The sequence below is a fragment of the Phycomyces blakesleeanus genome (genome assembly GCF_001638985.1).
Source record: "Phycomyces blakesleeanus NRRL 1555(-) unplaced genomic scaffold PHYBLscaffold_16, whole genome shotgun sequence".
Lineage (NCBI taxonomy): Eukaryota > Fungi > Mucoromycota > Mucoromycetes > Mucorales > Phycomycetaceae > Phycomyces > Phycomyces blakesleeanus.
Genome location: NW_017265149.1, coordinates 53,745 through 76,262, shown reverse-complemented (window position 1 = coordinate 76,262; position 22,518 = coordinate 53,745). Strand labels below are relative to the sequence as shown.

General features: G+C 35.8%; 4 protein-coding genes across 4 annotated transcripts; 2 read left to right on the top strand and 2 right to left on the bottom strand.

Annotated features, from left to right (window-relative positions):
* Positions 1-900: 900 nt before the first annotated feature.
* Positions 901-2,100, bottom strand: PHYBLDRAFT_182124 (hypothetical protein). The gene has a single exon (XM_018438567.1). It carries the CDS (start codon positions 2,030-2,032, stop codon positions 1,235-1,237), a length of 798 nt encoding a protein of 265 aa, XP_018289152.1. The 5' UTR covers positions 2,033-2,100; the 3' UTR covers positions 901-1,234.
* A 2,367-nt stretch (positions 2,101-4,467) lies between these two features.
* Positions 4,468-6,212, top strand: PHYBLDRAFT_147621 (hypothetical protein; the record flags this gene model as incomplete). Its single annotated transcript, XM_018431918.1, has 5 exons — positions 4,468-4,562; positions 4,819-4,913; positions 4,971-5,082; positions 5,747-5,857; positions 5,972-6,212. The coding sequence occupies 5 exons, from the start codon at positions 4,468-4,470 to the stop codon at positions 6,210-6,212; spliced, it is 654 nt and encodes a 217-aa protein (XP_018289151.1).
* Positions 6,213-7,494: 1,282 nt separating this feature from the next.
* On the bottom strand, positions 7,495-16,342 carry PHYBLDRAFT_66593 (hypothetical protein; the record flags this gene model as incomplete). Its single annotated transcript, XM_018441661.1, has 19 exons — positions 7,495-7,746; positions 7,837-7,968; positions 8,069-8,449; positions 8,517-8,795; positions 8,858-9,079; positions 9,130-9,254; positions 9,317-9,575; positions 9,654-9,944; positions 10,003-10,791; positions 10,856-10,988; positions 11,061-11,201; positions 11,279-11,497; positions 11,553-11,672; positions 11,744-11,983; positions 12,024-12,235; positions 12,300-12,446; positions 12,501-15,304; positions 15,395-15,930; positions 15,957-16,342. 19 exons carry the CDS (start codon positions 16,340-16,342, stop codon positions 7,495-7,497), a joined length of 7,668 nt encoding a protein of 2,555 aa, XP_018289150.1.
* A 1,426-nt stretch (positions 16,343-17,768) lies between these two features.
* Positions 17,769-21,442, top strand: PHYBLDRAFT_66594 (hypothetical protein; the record flags this gene model as incomplete). Its single annotated transcript, XM_018441662.1, has 3 exons — positions 17,769-20,929; positions 21,197-21,331; positions 21,412-21,442. The coding sequence occupies 3 exons, from the start codon at positions 17,769-17,771 to the stop codon at positions 21,440-21,442; spliced, it is 3,327 nt and encodes a 1,108-aa protein (XP_018289149.1).
* Between the last annotated feature and the right edge of the window lie 1,076 nt (positions 21,443-22,518).

Here is a 22,518-nt window from a genome sequence, read left to right as displayed (position 1 = left end):
GCAATAATACTAGTAATAATCATTTTATTTTTTCTTATAAAAATAAAAATAAAAATAAAATTGGGCTTTTGCCTACCCATAAAGATGAGAGGATTTCTCTACTTTCTTTTCTCTCTCTTTCTCTTTGTATTTGGCTCTGAATCGGACTACATTTTGATGTATAGATATATATATAGATATATATCTACATATTTAAATGTCTATTTTGCACGCTTCAAAAGTTCTAATCTCATTTGAACCGGCTGGCTGGAAAAGAAAAGAAAAATACACACACTCATTCAGGGAATACATATGTATAAAATGCATTTAAAATTCTCATTAGTCTAACAACAGCAGCACCAGCAGCACCAGCAACGGTTGCAGCAACGGTAACATTAGTAGCAACAGCCAAAAAAGAAAACAAGTGCTATGACCTCGTCGTACACACAAAGACTCTATAATATCCGCAAAACTACCCAGCATTACAATAAGAACAAGAATAATAAAATCGAAAATATTAAACTTATATATATATATTCTAATGATTTATTATATTATATTATTTATATACAAGAATATGGGATTATCTTGGTAAATTGATTATTTCCTTTGGGAAATCAATCAATTTTAGTCAATACTATTGGTTTTCTTTTGTAATTAAAATTAAGTAACAAAACCATAAAAATAAAATAAAGTAGAAAGACAAATGAAATTGAAACAAAAATCGACAGAAAATGTCGGACATTTAAACATCCAATCATTTCTTTATTACTTGATTTGGATTTTTTTTTGGTTTCCATGGATACGCATGTATTTTTTTATGTATATACATTATACATCAACTTTCTTGTTGATTTCTTTGATGCGAAATTGTTGAATGCAATGTATGTAATAGAAAAAACGGACAAAAGTAATAGATATATATAATATAAAAATAAAAGTAATAATTAAATAAATGAAAAAAGAAAAAGAGAGGAAAATTGATGAATTACATTATATATATGTGTGTGTTTGTGTGCGTGTTTGTGTGCGTGTGCGTGTGTGTATGCGTATGCGTATGCGTATGCGTATGCGTATGCGTGTGCTTGTGCGTGGGTGCGGAGAGAGCGAAAGGAAAATGTGGTAGTAAAAGGATGGTAGAAACGGGTAGATAGATTGATAGATTAAAGTAAGAGATAGAGAGGGTTTTGGTGATATATACAAAAAAGAAAAGGAAAAATTTGAATAAATAGAATGAAAGGAATATATAATTAATTTAAACACAATGAGATAGACTCAAGGTCAATGCAGCCCTGCTTATCTCCCACTCTTGATCGATTTCCTCATCTACATCGGCCATAACCGAACCTAGTACACGGCTGACCTGCTGAGCAAGCTGCAGTCGGACCAATTCTGGCTTTGGGTTTGTGTGAGGCGTGACAGGTTGAAGTTGAGGTTGCTGCCGTTTCTGCTGCTGCTGCTGATGATGATGATTATAATATTGGTATTGGAGTTGGTTTTGGTTTTGGTTTTTGATGGGATTAGGGGGTGAAACAACCCAGATATCTTGGTGAGTACACCAGACATCCTGTGGTTGTTTTGTGATTGCAGGGTCATTTGCATGGTGTTCAAGGTGGCTGTCTATCGAAACTACTCCAAATTCTGATACTGGCACTGATGACGGTTGATGATGATGCTCATGATTGTTATTATTATTATCTTGTTGCTGTTGTAGTAGTAGTTGCTGTTTTTGGGATAACGGGGAGCTTGGAGTGTGGTCTGATTCTGACGATGTTGTGCTTGTATTGTCTGAACAATCTCCTGGTCCATTCTGTCTGATAGAAAAGAGACTGTGTCTAAAGGATCCTTGTTCGGGAGAACTGTTGTTACTGGTCGAACTACTTCCATTCAAAAAGGTCGACAGTCGTTTACGCATTTTTGTGGCTGGAGACACCATAGAAAAGCTAGAGGATGATAAGGTACGGATTACGACTCTTGGCTTCTCTTTAGGAGCCTTTTTGGGCTGAACAGAGCTTCGTTTGCCAAATGAATGGAATTTTGGTAGACTAGTCATTGATATTGAAGTATATTATTATTAATATTATTTAAAGAAGATATATATATATATAAATATTTGTAAATATAATTGTTGTTAATAAGAGAGAAAGAAACAAGTAAAGATGAGAATAGATCCTTTATTTTTATATCTTTTTATATATTTTATATTCTTAATGCCTAATTTACAATGGGCTCTTTTTTTAGTAATAATAGAAAGTACTTCCAAGTTAAGTTGGTCCCATGAGTGGAGTGTGCGTCCAAGTAAGGTCCAAACAATTCATATTTCATCACTATCACTATCACTATCAATGTATATATATATTCCCTATTAAAATTACTACCACAACTGCTATTTTTTTTTCTTATTATTATATAATAGTATATATACATATATATCACTTTGAGACACAGTTGCCAAAAATAGACAAGTCATTGAATCATTTGAGTAGCTTTGCACTACCAAACTCTACGTCAATCTGTCGCCCCAGTTTTTTTCTTCTTCTTCTTATTCTTCTTCTTATAATTGGATGTAGTATATATGTATATGTGTGTGTGTGAGATAATATATATGTAGTCATTAATGTTTGACGTTATATATGCCTTGGTTTATTATTATTATTATTATTAGTGTTTCTAACTGTGTGTAGTAGTAATAATAACAATATGTTGCTAGGCAACAAAATTTGATTGTTTTAAAAATAAAAGTAAAAAAAGGTTAATTATATCCATAGTGATTCCCTTAATATTTTTCTTCTTCTTCTTTTCTTTGGTGATTGATTTTGCTTGATTTGGAAGAGGTTCGTTGAGCCAAAAATAAAACATCAAAATTGAGCAAGATTGTAACTTATCCGAACTTGGTATTTTCTTTTTTACGGCATGAAACAAATCAATATATGTTGATTGAGGTTGAGATTGTGATTATTATGAAAAGCATCTGTTTTTGTTTATAATAAGAATAATCTGCTGTTGATTATTTTAGTTTACTTTATATACATCTCTGTGTTTGTGTTTAAAGAAAGGCCTTGACTGTTTAGAAAAGAGAATCTTCTGTGGAAAGTCAAAACAATATGGAGCTTATTCTTTTTTCTTTTTTTGGTGTCCCAAACATCAATAAAATGAAGATTCTACATCACACCCCTTTTATTTTTTATTTTTTTCTTACTTTATCTTCATTCATCCCCTATTTTTAATATGTGATACAAGAATCAAGTCAAATCGACCGCACAAACAATTGTTCAACTTGAATACTTCTTGACAGTCTCTCCGATACAAATAGGTAAATAAACGAACGAACGGGCATAACATTAGCTACACGGACGTATGAGCAGGTATGAAAACATCTGTACAGTCAATTTAGTCATCATTTAAATAAAATAAAATAAGCTAATAAAAATAGGAATTCTTATATATATTTTGGATTTAATCTTGTATTGTGGTTTTAATACAAACTGCACTAGACTGTGAGTGTTAGTATTAGTGTTAGTGTTAGTGTGTAGTGTGACACCAGGAAGCGGCACTACGGACAAGATCTTTCGATGGACAAGAGAGACAAAAATAGCTTTCTTGTACCATTGTTTCCCTTTCTCCTTTACAATATATTTATATATATTTAGGCACACAAACACAAATACAAATACACATACAAATACACATACAAATACAAATAGAAACATCTCTGTGGCTATCTACACAATATTGAGGGGGGAGAAGGAGAGTTTTACCAATAAATACCAAAAAAAAATAAAAAAAAAAAATTTACTTGCGTATCGGACTTGATGTTTTCTTTTACGCTCAGTAAAAATAACGAATACTAGATCAAGGGTCAAACACCTATCGAATAATGAAGTCAAATATGGTTGATCTAATTCTGACAGTCGCTTAAACTCACCTGCTTTATATTCAATAATTCCAGTACTTAGGATTAACGGAAATTCCACGCACATGTTCCAAAGGTATCTCTTATGTGCGTATTAACTCTTGTCTCATCAATAAAAAAAACATAATTATAAAACTAATTGAGTTCCTTATTCCTCAAACACTCCAACACTTTAATATTCACATCTTTATTGGTATGAAATATTTTCAAAAAAAAGGTCCAATTTTTATTAGACATATTTATATTACTTTATTTCAAATTTAAGTTTTTTTTTCATTTTTATTCATATTAATTTTAATTACATTATGCTACGGCTAAAAGAAGAAAAAGTGGTAGCATAACTGCCATCTTTTACAAGCCAGAAAAAATGGCAGATATGAAAAGAGTATCTTTCTTTTTTTTAAAAAAAATCAAGATAAATAATGGCAGTATCGATTATTATACAGCAAGCATCTCTTTTGAGCTTTCTAATGTAGAGCTATTAGGTGTTGGGGATTAAGCTAGTGAGATTTCTACCCAAAGAGTATGTGTAAAGCTTTTGATTATTTATCAGGAAGAAGACCAAGCTTATTGAAATGTGGCTCTTGACGATTATGCAGAAGCGTCCAAATATGGTAGTGTCATATGGCTTCACAATTGAATCTCGTCACAACAATTATGCTTCCATTTAGTTTACAAATTCCATAAACAATTAACCTGAATAAAACATGCATTCCAATACTTAACGTGGTCATTACAACTTACAAATACTTTCAAGAATAATGGAACAATCTCATAACTATTATTTTATTTTTATTTTTTAAAGAAAAAGATTTTATGTCACTCTTATAAATTGTTGCTGATAACATCATCTTACTCAAAAACAGTAGAGAAATTATTGGCTATTAAGAAAATAAAAGGCACCCATTTGCCTGGTTTTGGCACAGCTGCCACTCTTATAGCCATAATAGATATACATATAAACCTGCCGATACCTCAAGAAATCGTATCGCTAGGAGCCAGACAGAATGCAGTAATGATGGTAAGGTGTGAAAACGCCCAAAAACGAGTCAGCGAATACTGATCGTATTTGTTATAGATGCTAGTCTTGACAGCCATTCTGAGGACGTGGCTTTATTGTCTCTTGCCACAGTATCCGCATTGACCACATTGACCACAGCACGATTTTCATCAAGCAATTATGCACGCATGTAAATCAATGGACAGAATTGTTGACGAAAAAGACAAAAACATATAGATTATGAACAGTTGAAGTTGAAACTGTTTTCTCTCCGTCACTGCGATTACAGAAAAATTATTGCAGAATGCACTGTATTCAGTAATCACGACAACATTATAGGCGTGAGTGACCACATATTTGAATGCAATTCGATCATTCCGTCAAAATGATTATTCGATGGTAATGTTGTTGAGCCAAGCTTCTGTGCCAATATGTCATCACTGGTTCACCAGTCAGTTACCGCACCGGGAAATGCTTTCTGGTTGCCAATAGTTTGAATTGGACAAAAAAAGACAGCACTCTAGTTTAACAAAGACTAAAGCTGGTAATTTGTACCAAATAGTTTGCCTCAACTGGAACAAAAGAGCCAAAAAATAGGCCCTTTGACTTTTTACTTTGTTGCATTCACCATAACATACCAAGATTTTTTGATCCACCAATACAGCTGAAAAAAAAACAAGGATATTGAGTCAAATGTATCAACACAGCCAGCCAGTCGAACTTAATTTTGTTGACCAAGCAAGACAGCTTCAATTGGATTTATACAAAGGTATACAGATAAATTTGAAAAGGGAACAATTGGTACTGTAAAAGTGTTGCTTATTTAAGAAAGAAGGCCATTGCTGTTTATATAGACGGTTCGCTAATTTAAAGATATCCGTTGGTCAATATTTGGTTAACAATGAAGCAGCGCAAGGTGTACGAATGCTTGGTGGGATTACGTTCCTGGGATGTGACCCAGCCAGGTACATTAGCAACTATAGTATTCGCTCTGGATTATGGTGCTTGTATTTTACTCAACTGTGGTGTGTATACCACACCCACCACCCAAGCACTTATTTTCTTTGTCGTGCTTCAAGTCATCTGGCTCTACCACATTACTGTCAGCCATATACAGTGTTTACTTATTGTGATCGTGAAGGTGTGAAAAAATCAATGGACAATGAAAGCTCATCAGTGATCGCTTCTAAGCTCTTCCAGCGAATTGAATACACTGTTATCAAGTCGCCTTCTGAAGCGAGTATCAAAAAGGATCTTGTTGTTTCCTTCATGGCCAATGCAACAATGATAGCAAAATCAAGAATCTTTTTACTGATCTGATCATGTTGTTTGGCAACTGTACCGAAATGCCCATTATTGGAAATATGGAATTGAACAACTGTGTTCTGAAAAATATGGCTAACATAATTTCACCGGATATCTGCAAGGCAAATGAAACAGTGGCAGCTAATATTCAAAGGCGATTGTGTACATATTGATTCATGATACCTGGTTGCGTTTCTTTTCATTTGACTAATATCCAACATTCTTGTTTGCTTTTTTAAAGAAATAATAATTATCTGTCTATTCCCCCCCTTTTTGTTATATTCTTTTTTTAAATATATATATATATAATGTATCCAGTATGTATGTGTATATATATATTTTATGCTTCAACTTAAAAAGGACCCTGCGGATTTTTCTGCTTTTACCATTTGCAATCATACGTATCACTTTGCGCCAGTTCGGAAACACAATTATTTATATATGTATATTGTATCCAAAGAACCAACAGAATACAAAGAAATGTATATATATAAAGGTTTTTCTTTTTCTTTTTAATTTTTATATAAAAACGGGATTTACTATAAACATATAGGTGTATTTTTATACATTTTGTGTGGACAGGTTGAAGAAAAAATAAGTAGTCAAAAATGTGTTCGGTCAATCAGATATATATATATATATATATTATTACCAATACAATCATCAATATAATGTCATCAAAGTAACCAGTAATAATCTCCTCGATCCAAGTTAAGTATCAATAAATTAAAGCTAGTCAATTAAGGCTTATAAACTTCTTGTATTCTTTTTTGTGATATCTCCTTATTATAACTTATTCCTAGTCTAACTTGCTGAAGACTAGCGAAGCACCAACCTGTAAAGAGGTCTTTGCAAGTCTTGTTCACCATTACGTAAATCAATTGTACGGCCGTTTGAATAAAACAAATATCTTTACTTGTTATTTATATAAATTCTCTATATGTCTCTATTACATTTAACCAACTATTCCATAGACAAAAAGCATCTTATCCAAGTCATCAGTTTATTTCCAAAAAAATAAAAATAAAAAGTGAGCCCATTTGAATATCCCACCGAATTGTTTTGGGTTTTTGGATCAAATTACTTTTTTTTTATTAAAAAAAAACAAACAATAAGCTCTATTCAAAGTCTGACTACCCCGAGTAATTTAGGTTTTTGTTTTAGGATCCGTACCTCAATAATGGTAAAAGTAGATACCGAGAGGGTGATTTTTATGGAGATTAAAGGATAGAGAGCTTTGCAAATGATGAATTATGAAATCTATTACAAAATTAAGTGTGCTTTCTATATGTTTTTTTTATTGTGGCAACCCCATTGCTGTTGTCATAACTCTGGTAGCACCAGGAAAGGCAAGGTTATCGGCTTGTGATTGCATAACAGAACGCAGTACAAGGTATAATTGGTCGATTAACATATCAGCAGGAACCTCAATAGGAGGAACGTCAAACATCTGGCGCACTTTTGTTACTCTGCCTTTAAATTCATAGAGAGGGGATGTCTCTTCGACGGAACTACTCATCAGCTCATCGATTCCGTTTGTAACCGATAACTAGAAGCGAAAAAAAAAACATTAAAAAGGATCAATTTAAAGTATCGTAAATAGAGTGCTCAACTTAACGAAAAAAAAACAATTTCTTACCTGAGTAACAAGGGTATCCAATAAACTGCTCCATTCGTTGGCATTAATCAGAACAATGCTACTATGACACCCAAAAAGAAATTGTAACAAGGAAAGGAACATAGACCATATCGACAATCCATAGTTTCCGGGCTAACATAAAGTTCATATGTTATGTATATGTTATGTATATATATATACCATTCTAGTAGTTAATTTTGTCCAAGTTTAAGACAGCGCAGAAAACACTTACCACAAACAAGGTTGAGGATTCAATACCATACAGGATCCGGCGCAATGCTGGCCAAACAGACATCCACAACATCAACGGGTCTGATTGAACATGCTCTTTTTCGTCAACATTAACACATACATTGTTTGAGCGTGATCTTAAAAGAAGCCAGCTCTTGAGAACAAGAAAACAAAGTGCCAGTGCTTCGCTTGATGTACTATCTGCAAAATTTGCTTCTGTACTATCAAGTGCAGCTTGAACAGAGTTTAAAGTTTGGGTTAAGAGGTCGGTAAACACATCCTCAAACTCGAGAATCCCTTTGAGGCATTCATCTGCCCCGTCAGATAATAAAGCAAGGATAAACCAAGTGAGGAACCTTAAGCAATACCGGGTTTCATCAAGCTAGCAATTAATATTTTTTTAGCCATGTGTTTGATTTTTAGTAAAAATTAAGAAAGAAGTATAATACCCTTTGTAATGCAAGTGCTCGACTGAGATACTTCCGATCCTCTCTGCACAAGAGAACTAATATTTGAGATGCTGTATTGTAGGTTCGGAAATCATTTTCTGTAAATGGAGAAACCACAACCTGTGATTTTATAAAGTTCACGACAGGGTCCAAGATAAATGGCAGCTTGTCCTTAAAGTAGTGGTTCCGTTGTCGCCCATGAGCCATTTCTCCTAAAAATTCATTTTCTATAGAGGTGTACCAAGTTTTTCCTTCTTTGTCGTTATCCCACAAAATAAGCTAGTTGATTTTAAATTAAGTTAGTGTTTATAGTTCTTAATTAGAGGTTTCTACTCATTTACCTGTAACAAGGTCATTAATGTGGTTCTATTGAGTCTAAGCCGATTGTTCATTCCTGCTTTAACTTCTTCAATTATCGTTTCTGCAAATACATTCTGTGGCTGTGTGCCAGGAATGGAAGAAATAGCAGAATAAGCTGCCATGAGTTTAACAACGCTCTCAGCCTCTAAATCACAATGTGCAATTCCATGCTTGAATAAGATCTGGATGGGCGCAAGCAAAATCTATAGAATGTGTGTAAGTCACACGTCTAGCTGTTAATCTGAATACTTACCGAAAAATGATAAGGATGTTCTTTAAGAAATATTGCAGACATTGTAAGAACAGGGTTAATGTTCCACTCTGAGCGCCTCCACCCAGAAGTGTGCTTAACAAGTGTTGTGAGAAATCCCGCGTAATCTGTAATTTATATTAGGCGAATCCTTTTAAGTATAAAATGACCCGAAATGTGCATTAATTACCATTTAATATGGTCTCCGAGTATGGGTGTGAATGAACGGTTTCAACGTATCGACACATATTATACAATACCGTTGAAAACGAACTTCTTTCCATTTGCTGTTTCATCAGTTTATCCAAAACATCACGAACTGGCTGATCACGAAGATATATAACCTCTCTCATGTCTTCGTCAGGAACAACATCTTCGGGATCAATTATAGTGCGAAGTATATAGAAGAGGTCTACATCCCGGTTACCAGAATCCTGTACTGTTCGGTTCTAAAATCATCGTAAATCCTCAGTTATCTAAAAAAAAGCTATTTTTTACACACCACTACTTGCCTTAAATAAAAGTACAAACAATCCAGCGCCCGCAAAGCGGAGAAAGGCCCCTTTTAAGAATTGTTTTGCCTTAAGATACACTGGTTCAGTGACCTTTCCACCAAGCTTTGTCATAAGCTTTCCTAAAGCCATAATTTGCTTTAGAAGAATCATGGCAGTCAAATGATCCGATCGTCGAAGAAGACACTTTAAAATCTCAAGAATCAATAGCTTGTTTTCTTCGCTTATTTCCTTGATTAAAAGTTCGATGATTTGTTTCATGCAGTTCACGACACTGAGCTCATATTCGTGTACTAAAATGTTATGCTAAGATATGTTTAAAAATATATTATATAAACCATTTAATATATATATATATATTTACCTTGTAGACGACTATCAGGATTATTTCAAGCCATGCTTTTACAATTATATGGCTGACCTTTGTCAAGTCAACAGAAGAGTTGAACATTTTCAACACCACATCAATGAAATGAATGCCTGGGCTACTGTTTTCGGTCAATTTTAGTCTATTTTGCTCCAAGACATCAGACGGCATCGATGCTACTGTTTCAGCCGGAAGTGGTGAAAAACTATCCATAACCTTCTTCAAACCACGAGAGGTTGATATCATCATGGCATCTTGAGACGGATCTTTTGGATCATAGCAAAATTCTCCAAATGTAACCACGTACTCATCTGCAGCGTTTTCGAACCGGCGACAGTTATTAAATCCCATTTGCTCAACCAAAATTAGTTTAAACCTGGATATTTGTGTAGGGGTAATGCTTATATGATTACTCAGCATCTGAAGTGCAAGAGAAAGCATAAGAACTTTTGAATTTTCTGAGTCGGCAGCAATCTCAGAAGCAGAATCATCATGATCTTTATCTTTTGTGCTGTGGTCTGAGCGCATGTAATGATCCAAAATATCCAGGGATCGGGTATCGGATTTATCGGACCGCTTCATCTCAAGAGCACCAAGTAGTGCCTCCCATTGTAGGACCTGCCACTCTGGGAATATAGCATGAAGATTTATCATGAGGCTAACCAAGGGTATTTTTTGGCGGTCTGATGCTGCCATAAAATATGCCTCCCAGCACCAGAATGCTGAGCGAAGATGCAATGTACCGAAAGTACGAATGAGCGCAAAGGTCTTTGAGCGAACATTTTCCTAAAGGCATGCCAAAGTAAGTAGTTTGTCTTAAAGCTAAAGTTTTTTTTATCGGATGTCTTACTTCTTTGTCCCATAAACACCCAACGAAATAACTGAATACAGGGCCAAGATGTGTCAACATTTGTAACCACTTTGTCTGGAAAGCATAATCCATTTTTGTGAATAGTCCATAAAGATGATCCAGTCCTTTATATCTTTTTTTTTGTACCGATTTTTGTGATTAGTCTATAGTTATAATTCATACATTTATAATGTTTTTATTTTACCTGACTTCCCAGTTCGAGTCTTCAAATATCTCATAAACGCACGCCTGGAAGTAACGTACGTCTATACTGAGAAGTTTCATCAGTAAGTTAAGATTTATGTCACTAATATGATCGTGGTTCGGAGGCAACATTTCCCAAATCCTAAACACACATACACACAAACACGCGTGTTCATTAGCTAGAATTCCTTAATTCCAAATAATAAAGTCAACTCTTACGCTGGTATAAGGGCTGACATGCATTTGGTAGCAAAATCCGATTTATTACTTATTCCAAATCCCCAGTATATTAAAGCGTAGAACATCTTGATTACATCTGTACGAACATTAATTTGGTCGTATCGAAGATACTTAATCATACAGCGAATTATAGGAGTGTTCTCATCTGCACGCATTGGGGAAGTATTATCTTTGTCAAGAGAAGCACGTTTTGTCCGCCTGTTAAATACAATTGAATAATTGAATCAATAACAATCACGCTACGCAGACTTACATTACTCTGGCAACATGGTCCCCAAAGTATGGAACAATATCAAGCTCAGTAATATTGGCCAATGGACAATTGTAAGCAAAGCATGTCAGTACTACAGAATATTTTACAAATTTTTGTGTACTAGTTTTTTAGAGTAAAGAAAGAAAAGTTAGACATCTGTGAATTACCGCTATTAACTAAAATCTTATTACCTGGCCAAACGTTCAGTTGGTAAATTTGGAGTCTCATTGAGAGAAAATAGTGATCCCGATGTTTTTTCATTAATGTATCCAACAATGTCAATAATGGCAGCACGAGACGTAGTAATCTTGAGTACATTAACAGCTTGGAACCAAACTAGCTTAAGGAATTCTGCGAGTGTTCTGATAGATGCACCGGCTGCGATCAATAATCTTGATATTTTTGATAAAGCTTCTGAAGATATTCCAATTCTACAAAAGCATTGTTAGTATGGTCTTATTACTGTTATACAGTAGTGTAACAAACCCAGAATGCATGAAAAGAGTCAGCCAGCGAATGCCTTGATCAATACTTTCAATATCTTTTGTTTCAAACAGATTCGTGATTGTATCGTAGGGATGGGTTGAGTCTGATACTACAGATGGTGCTGCAGAATATTTCGATGCTACGTTTTTCGTTGAGCAGAGCCTGGCAAGATTAGATACATCGACAGGCTCATTATCCTAAAATTAAAAAGTGTGTGAGAAAACGGATACAACTTATATAAATAGAAAGTTAAATTTTTACCTTTAATACTCCTGTGGCTTCAAAGTCGTCGTATGCCTTATTAAGCCATCTTTCAAGCATATAATCTTGACTGCTGAAGGTTAAACCACCAAGCTTTAGTTTCAATATGTACCCCATGTATTCATCATATCTTCGAGATGTGGTTTTCTATACCAAAGGTCAGCCCCTCCCTTTTTTTATCAAGACTATAGTACAAAATACCTTGTGGTTTTGTTGTTCCATCCACTCGGGAATCATGCACTCTTCTCGTCTTCCGTCCACAATTCGTTCAATAGTATCAGATAGTATCGATGCATACATACTTGGATCCATAGAATGTACTGCTGCTAACCAAGGGAAGACATATCGATCTCTTAGGGCTGTGCGTATGGTTACATACGCACTTCCAGTACCGTTACTCATTCCAGCTGTCGTACCAAAGGCGATGCTTTGGCGCTGTTTCTCTCCTGCCAATCCTCTTGTCCTTGATAGAAGAGCCAGTTGAGCTGCGTGTGTATACCTGTTCTGCCGGACACCAGGAATCTGGTGCTTATTGGATATATATTGAGCATGTAATGTTGACAGTTTTTCGTCTTCTTGAAATATCCAAGTTAAAATTGCGTGGATAAGTCTATCGGTTGTGTAACGTGACATGAACGGATCAGGCCAACAACGTCGGACCAGAAGAAGCATGCCACACTCATTCAGTGTGATATCAATATCATCAAAACATGCTTCTATGCTGTTAATCAATGTTTCGACTGTTGGTGAGCAGTCTATTGCAAATGGTACTGGAAAAACACATTGAACAGGTTCATTTTCAGATGACAGTGGTAAAGAGTGGGGGCTTTGCAAAAAAGATCCGGTGGCAGTGGTGTCAGAAGTGAAAAGGATAGGTGCTGCATCCTTTCGTTCAAAGAGACCAAGATTACACATGTGCTGTAGCATAATCTCCCCGGTCTTTTTGCTTTTCAAGTGCAGGTTCTCCATAAGCCAAGCTAACATAGCAGATCGTTCCATAATTTCTTGAGGTAGGCAAGATTCGTCATCAAAGTCATCATCATCATTCCAACGTTCTGTGAATGGATTTGGAACGACTTGAAGGAATCCTCGGGCATCTCCTGCTGATCTGCGTTTGACCTCTGAAGCGGTTTGGATCACAGACTGGATCGTTCCTTCATTAGAAGACTTGGCTAACGACTTCATCATGGCAGCAAGATGGGACAAATAATCCTCTTTACTCAACATCCACTCTCCAAGGCTGTGATGTCTGTTGCTGTAGAAATCACTGAGAAAGGAAGATCCTTTGCAGCTTCCTGATTCAAGATATGTTATGCATAATTCGATGCCCCGTCGTAAGGCAGGGCATGGCTGAGCAAAGGTGAGAGCCCCGCTATCTCTTGTGTTTGACGTGAGTGGATCATCCGACAAGTAGCATACCAACAAGCATCCAGCAGCGACTCCGCAATGAAGTATGTTCTCTTGTAGTAGTAAAACATTCAACACGGTTCCCACTTCTTCAAAGCTTCGGCCCATTAGTTCATTCTCTCCTTTAGGAACAAGGTTACCATAAAATGAAAACAATTGTTTGGAAAGTTCTTTCTGTGTGATCTTTGTATCGCTTTCCAGGAGTGACTTATAAGGTTGACAAGTATGGAGTATTGAGTGTTGGTTATTCGTATTTCTATCTCTCTTGGCCTGTGCTAGGCATTCTGGATGAATAAAACGGTTGCATGTTGAACATCGATAGCCCTGCTGTGAAATTCCCCACAATGGAAGCACGCAAGAAGCACATAGCATAATAGTATACAAGTTGACAAGATGAAAATGATGACCAAATATATCCACCTGCGCTGCACACACACCATATCCTCCATGTTCATTGCCATGCAGATGTGAGAAGCGAGGTTGTGGTGGAATATGACAGAACTGAGGGCTGACAACCTTTTGCACCCCGCCTTCTTTAACATAAAGCATTATGTCGAGATCATTGGTTGCCATACGTTGGTTGAAGCAATTGTAGTGAACATTGCATTTGCATTGGTAGCACCTCAGTCCATAATCTTCCATTTCTTTGTAGCATTCATTACAATAAGACCCGTTTGCATAATCTATTACTCCAGAATCAGGAATATATGTAGCATTTGGAATTTGCTGAGTACTTTGTTCCCCAGATTCTGTTTGGCTGTAAGGTTTTGTGAACATATGAGGGTACCAAACATGAAAATCATCATTGTAGTCATCATCGTTAGAGTCTGATGTGCCACTTCCTCTGTGGTTTAGCTGTGGGGACCTTGTATTTCCACCGGCTCCGTTGCGGTATTTTCGGTTTATTCCAGCGACATTTGTGCCGATCATTGTCTCCAAGAAGGTAGGGTCTGACTGTTGTTGCTCTTGTTGTCTAATGCTCTCAAATTCTTGTCGTTTTCTGTTTCTTTCTAGGATAGCAATTTCTTCCACGATGCCTAGTTTTGGAAGTGGCTCTGCTACGGAGACATGGCCGACACCGATATTGTAATAATGGAACAGAACCTGACATGCTCGAAACTTGACCTCCGGGGTACTATGGGAAATAACGTCAAGGATATCGAAATACAAATCAGGTTTTGTAGCAATCATGAAACGTAGAGCACAATGAAAATTGTTGATAGAAGAAGACTGGCGAGAAATCGCGGCCGATAAATTGGTTTGTGTACCGGCGCGAGAGGATGAAAGATATGGGTTAAGGTATTGGATCATGAAAAAGAGTAAAGGTGTAAATAATGCGTAGGCATGGTGTGTTTCCATAAGTTGTTGGTGACTGTATTGGCTTTGTATTGCAGGAGATCGTGGCGGTCCTCCGGGAGAACGTGGGTTCATAGGGGACTGGGTTTGGGATTGGGATAGACGAGTATCGATAGTTAGATTAGATGATCGGACAGGTTGGGTATGCTCTTTGTCGGTATTATCTTCCACGTCGGCACTTTGAATGTTAATCGTAGGTGTTACGCTTTGGGTGTGTTGATGTTTTGTGGATGGGACTGTAACTAGATAAGAATTTGATGTTTATATTATAGCTCTATAGACTGTTACTTTTATAAACATGTACATATGTTCAAAAGAAAAATAGTTTTTACCACTATTATAAGTAGAAGGTTGCTGCTTTCTGCGCGATGGAAACCTGTCCCCGCGTGACTTTGACTCTTCTTTACAGGCCATTAACTTTGGAAGTAATATGTCAATGAAAAATGACAAAAGCTTTCCAGCCAGGGCACCATCGTTAAATGTCTCAAATGCAGGAAGCATGGTTGCACCAATGTTATATAAGCCCACTGAGTCTGAGCGAATATTAACCAGAATTATTGCAATATCCACAAGCACTGACTGCATCATATATGGTGGTTGGGTTGGTTTAGGGTTTGCCGATTTATAGCGACAGTCATTGATGACTAATTCGTCAAGAAGAAAAAGGATCTTTTCAAAATCAACTCTTGATTCTTTTTTTATAGTAGAGTTATGTGCATTTGTGGGTGATGCCTCAAACGATCGAGAGGGCACGGCAGACTTTGGTGAAGGGACTGGGGAATTTGATCTCGAGGATGCTGGAGAGTTGCTTGGTGTTCGTTCACTACTCAGCAGAGCCATTGAGTTTTGTTTTCTATATCCTATTAACCTTTATATTCTTCAAGAAAAAATTACCTTTGGGTAAGTATCTGAATACCTAGTTTTTCATCCATGTCTTGACAAAGTAAAAGCACCTCTCTCAATCGAAAAAGCAACTCTACTGTATCTTCGTTTTCAAACTGGGTCGAGACATTGTTAGATCGTAACTGCTCGCCTAGATGAGCGATTGAAGGTGCAGGTCGCTTTCGTTTCCCAAGCTTGGTCAATATGTGCCGAATCATTTTGCGAATCTCCTCAACTTTTGGAGATGTTTGTGCCTGGTTATTGCGTTTTGACGACAGTGGAGGTGCCGGCATTTCTCCTTGTAGCTCATTTTCTCCGTCAGAATAAGGCAATGATTGCTGATTAGTTATATTGATGATGGTTTCTCTTATACGATTGTTTGGGTAATTGCCTGACATGATCTGAAAGGATTATATCTCATGAGATGCATCAGTCTGCAAGCCAACTACTTGTCTTATTTTTGCCCAGCGGTTACAGAAATTTTCTAAATGAGGCTATTCTGTTTAGAGATTTGGTAACCCGCTTTAGCGATAATGGTAATGTTAGCCGAATATGAGTCTGCCCTGTGATCCTGACTTTGACAATAGATTTTCAAAAGGGCCATGGTAATAAAACTAGCGCATATACAGCTATTTCTTTCTCTCTGATATCTTTCAGTACATGATGAATGAGCACAGACCAGTTTTATATATGATACAATGACTAGATTGCAGCTTACCATTTTTATATTTATTTGGATCATACCACTCCTCAAAGACTTATACTTTAGTGTGCCAAAGGTAAGTGTAATATAAAAATACATTTTTTTTGACTTTTATTTTGTGACTGACCATAAGAGTCTCAAGGTAGACAAAGTAAATATATGAGTATGATATGCAGTATTTTGAAGTTCTGGTTGATTAATAATAACGTTACTTTTTTCAACTTTTAGACTTTTTACACCAAAGGAAAATCTTGATGGAATATTTGCTGATACTATTATAGATTCAATATTGTCCTGATAGAAAAATTTGGGACTTTGAGCTGGTCCGGAAGATGGGCTATCTCGAGCCAAAAAAGCGAATAAAATTACAGTTACTACTCTTGATATCCAACGTTTCGTAGTTAAATAAGGTATGGATCAGTTGTAGATCGGCTAAAGTATTACATATGATATCGATTTATTTTCAATGGACAATATAAAAATAAAGTAGCGCCTTAATAAGATAGTCCAGCCATGTATGCGAGTGGTATATTCCAATAATAATACAGATTTGAATAAAAGGTCGACCTTTTTCTGTAACTTCCGGCTATGTTGCAAATGATATCGACCGTTCTGGTTACTTAGAATTGACTGTGTCAAATTGAGAAAACCCCTTGTTACTACCATCCACATTCTTACTGTGTTACTAGTCTTTGTATCATATATCCCTACTTCCCTAACCTTATTCATATGTTTTCCTCCTTATCCATCAATACATATATTTGCATCAAACATTTTTATAAAAATAAATCCCTTTGCCCAATATTGCAGTTTGCGGAAGACTATAAAATAATCTTATTGGCTAATCTTACTTTGATCTTTGTTTTGATCTTTTTAATCTGTCCACACCAACTGTATCTGGTTGAATTAACAATATTTAACCGCGTTTGCTGGCGAACATCAAAATAAAATTAAAAATCTCAGTTGTCTAATTGTTTTTTAGAGTAATCTCAATTTCAGGTTGAAAAACTTATAGCTTAACGTTTTACTTAAGCACGATTCCCGGGTGTTAAATTTATTTTGCTTTTCAACTGATACCAACCATTTAAGTCTCTCAACAAACAAGAACCCAAGATTGATCAATGATTATACAATTAGTGCATGAGCTTCTCGCACAAAACCAAAGCACGTCTTCCTCACTTTCAAAGGCTTATATTGTGGCTAGGATCCAGATCGTCCCAAATGATAATAATTTTTCCTGTCCAATAATTCAACTGGTCGATCCAACTACCCATCAAAATGTCAAATGTCAAGTAGATCAAATTAATCCTTATTCAAACAATCAAATCGTGTGTTTACGCCAATGGACCTGGACAATATTGACAGACGGTAGTGTGTTTGTGGGATTCATTTGGGATCCAAGCTGCCTTGACGGATTGGATGTAATCATGCAAAAACACACAGCGCGATGTCAAAAATTGCTTAATGATAGCATTATCTATCGACCGTTACAATTAAGGAAATCGAATCAACTTGCAGTATTGAATATTTCAGGGAAAGTTAGCGCAATATCGGGCGTCTACCAAAGAAAGGCTGGTAGTATTCCATGTTATTTTGTTGAACTCGAGGATGAAGACTATACACTTTGTGTTTGGTTCCTTGGAAAAGAGTTTATCAAATATTACTGGGATTTTCGGATTGGAAATTATTATGTATTTTCGGATGTCCAGGTGGCCACCTTGGCGCTCAATCAAACCAAGCGCGGAATTTTACGCTACATACCTATCCAGTCGAAGTATTTCTGTATAACTCAATATCAAGGACAGATCTTGGAAAATGCTGCTGCTCGAATCCCATCGCTAACGGAACATACTTCAGTTTTTCCGCCTGCCGTGTGGCTCAAAAGTGATGCAGATGACTCACATACATACGAAGGAGTAATTACACGGGCAATTGATAGTGTATTGGGAATATATGAAATAGATCATCAGTATACACTTTGCTTATTTCATTCAGCACGTTTATCTTTGCCTTGTCATCCCAAAACAAGAATTCGTCTACATCATATACACTCAGTTCAAATTCAAGCGGACAATAGTCTTTTACTAAACAACCATTGGAAATCGCCATTCTCTTCAGATGCGCCAAAGACCTACTCGTTTCTGATAGCTTGCCCACGATCTCGTATCGAAATATTGAGTATCCCAATATATACGACTGCCAGTGAAATTCCCTTAGATATGAAGGCATGCTCTATGAATAGCCTTGATCAATCAAGCTTTGATGAAAATATGAATTTTATGCAACTTTTACAGACGCTCGAATTCAAATGGACATTATATTATTATCAGCTTTTTATGAGTATTTCTATGTCTCCGAATGCACTACTCCAAGCAACACAAAATTATGCATCAACTCTGCTCTCTCAAGATCATAATGAAGCCGCGGACCAGAAATTATCTAGGTTTACTAGCTTTTTGGAATTCAACCAATTCTGTAACGCCGTCCCTTCATCCAGAAACGCCAAATTTTCCTTGCAGACTTACCCTTCAATTGAAAAATTAAAAAAGCTTGGATCTCAAAAATCTCAAAGCAAATACAGTCCTCCCCTGAGTGATCTGAATATTCAGCATGCTTCATTTGAAGATTGTCCTATCATAGGTGTAGTGGATGCGTTTTCAGACGGACAGCTCTGCTTAAAGGATGGTACAGGATATATTCCGCTGTTGGTAGTTTACCCTAAGGACCATTCAAGGGACATTATCTTGATTGAGACACTTTGTATTATCCGACGATTTGATTACATCAACGAAGAAACCTCTTTCAAAAACTCCAGTGGGAACGCGTGCAAAACAGAAAATATTTACTTAACATGCTATATAGAAGATGTTGATATCCTTTTTACTGGGCAGTCTCACTTGTTAACAAACTTGCCTGATGCGTCGGTGATAAACTCGTTCCTTGACCACTTTAAAGCTGAAGAAAAAGATGATGTCTTGACTATTTTACATATTCGAAATATCCAACCTACTCGTGCGGTTTTTTCTTCAAAGAATACTGTTGTTTTGGAAAGCCATATTATTGCTATATGTTATGATGTTATTCATCCAGACTCTACTTGCCAAACTGTCTCCCCGCACTTTGTTACACTTGTATTAAGCTCAGAAAGAGACAGCCTTTATCAATTAGCTCAATTCCATATAGGAAGATGGATGGCCAGCTCATATAAAAACCCTAGACAGTCTCTCTGGAGAGTCGGCTCAAAAATGAAAATTGTACCAATCGCTACGAATACATCCAAGATACATATTGTACCTGTGTTGAATCCAATCTTACACTTTAAAGTACCAAAGATATACGACGTTAAAGGAATTCAGAAAATATCAGCGCAGTACAATTCTGAGTACAGTGGCAAGCACATTCAGAAAACAATAAATTTAATAGGATTGGTGGTATACAAAGAGTATGTTTCGAGCCGAGACAGTTTAATGCCAGAGAACAGACAGCGAATATGGGAGCTTTACAAGACACATCGTGTAGGATGCCCTCAAATGACCTCGCACAGCATTCTGGTCCGCTTAAGATCTGGATTGAGTACCTTTGACATATATATAAACCTGGGATTACAGATCATGCCGTTGGGTGTCATTCCTGGATCAGTTGTTTTATTCACTAATTTAGGCCTAAAACCTAAAAGGCAAGGAAGTGTAATATATGGCTTTGGGACAACCTGCACATATTTCACATTAATTGAGACTTCTCAAGATCTTAACATATCAGTTGACCAAGATATTCCGACGTATATGCTGGGTGAATCAGTACCAGAGCAAAGGCGGTTGTTCAAGGCCGTGTGTCATATCAAACTGCTAAAGCTACACATGCAATGGATATGCAAGACTTGTGGACTATGTGCTATGGCAGACAAGTGCGGAGGTCTGTGTGATGATGCTAGAGCTGTATTTAAGGTTAAAATGACCCTTGAGGTTCGCGATGGAACAGCTGCCTGTTTGTCATATACTGAAGATGAAAGCTTGCTATTCTTATTATGGGGATGTAGTCAATCCCAACGAAACAATATTAAGCAGCAGGTTTTCTCATCTGGTGAACCATTCTCATACAATTCACTGGATAAATACCAGGAGCAAAGTCAACTCGAAAAGCTCTGCTTAAAAAATAACACGCCTGGAAGATATTGGGTTTATGGATATTTTCTTACTAACGGTGATATGGAAGGTCTACCAGGTTTTTATTTTTCTCGTATGATTAAAACTGTTCACCTTGAGCCAATAACAAATCTATCCGAGTATGTACAGTCGCTCATGAATACGGATTTGAGCTAGGCTTATCATATAAATGTTAAATTAATGAATACCTGGTTTTTATGATATATACGTTTTTTTTTTTGAAAAAAGAATGCTACAAAAATACATTCATTATCTTGATACGTCGGGTAATAGACTTACATATAAATATAAAATACTTCAATATATTGCTCTATTTCACCATGGTTATCCTTGGTGTTAACCCACCTATTTATTTATATTTTTCATATTTTGCTTTGGTATTGTAGCTCAAAAGTAAAAGCACCTTTTGAATATCCCACTTTCGTTTCATCATCTCTCTGTGATCAATACAAAGTATTTCGCCTTATCCCTTACGCAGTACAAAATAATATCAAAGAAATTTACCAACTTACTGAAAGAATGTAATGCCCTAACAAATGTAATCTTTAAGATACCTGATATTTGTAATTATTGGTGAATTGTGCTATACGCATATGTTTAGTAATAAGCATTATATAAAAGGAGGACAGTGAATTCTTTAAATATTTAGGCTTAAGAATAATGACTGCAAATTTGCTCTTTTACTTTTCATTTTTATTTGTTGATCTTTTAAATTTTATTGACTTCTTGAAGCCTGGTATTTTGCAAGTTTAATTTTATCCCTGTTATATTTTTCCTATCTCACAAACATTTTGGGCATTTAAACCCATCTATATCTTATCTTGAAAAAAAAACTGTAACTTGTAGGATCTTGATTACATGAGTATCACTGATTATCTCTTGATATTTGACGTTTCATAGTATACACTACCATTCAGAGATTACGATAAGATGAAGACAGCCACTTATAAGGTACTATACAATAGATTAATTTACTACGCAAAGTTAACAGTGTTGTAGAAGCGCACATATAAGTATTTGATAATAAAATTATTAAAATGCGTGGTTAAGTTCATTATAAAGCTGTAATTCCAATCTATGAGATGAAATCTCCACACAAAGACACATACATACATAGATACATACATATACTATATATATTTTTTTAAAAAAAACGCATGGCCCAAAAATTTATGAATCTGAGATTCTTTCTTTAAGTAAACAAGCTACCTGTATTACATAGCTAAATAGTGGTAGTGTATATCTGCACAAAGATTAGTTTGTAAAAAGATGTGCTTTTTGGATATTCATAGATCTCAGTAAAAGTGAGAAAGGAAAAGAAAGACATCGGCTTTCAGATATACTAACATTCAATATACCATACAAATTCATTTCTCCCATGTCACTCCATTTGATGTTAAATCTTCTTAAGCTTCAAAAGATATATATATATATACAAATATTTAAATAACAAACCTTTTTTTATCGGATAAAAATATGCATATAAAAACGTAAATATTTATATATTTATAAGCGTATATAGTATGAAACAAATCCTGCAGTTGGGAATACAAGTGTTTTTTTCTTATATATATTTTCTTTTCTCTTGTACACCACTTAAAAGTTCCCATTTTTACGACATTTTAATTATTTAATTTACAATAATATTGTCTACTTACATTCTACAAGCTGTAGGTCTTTATATATAGTCAAGCAACTTGGTGAAGAG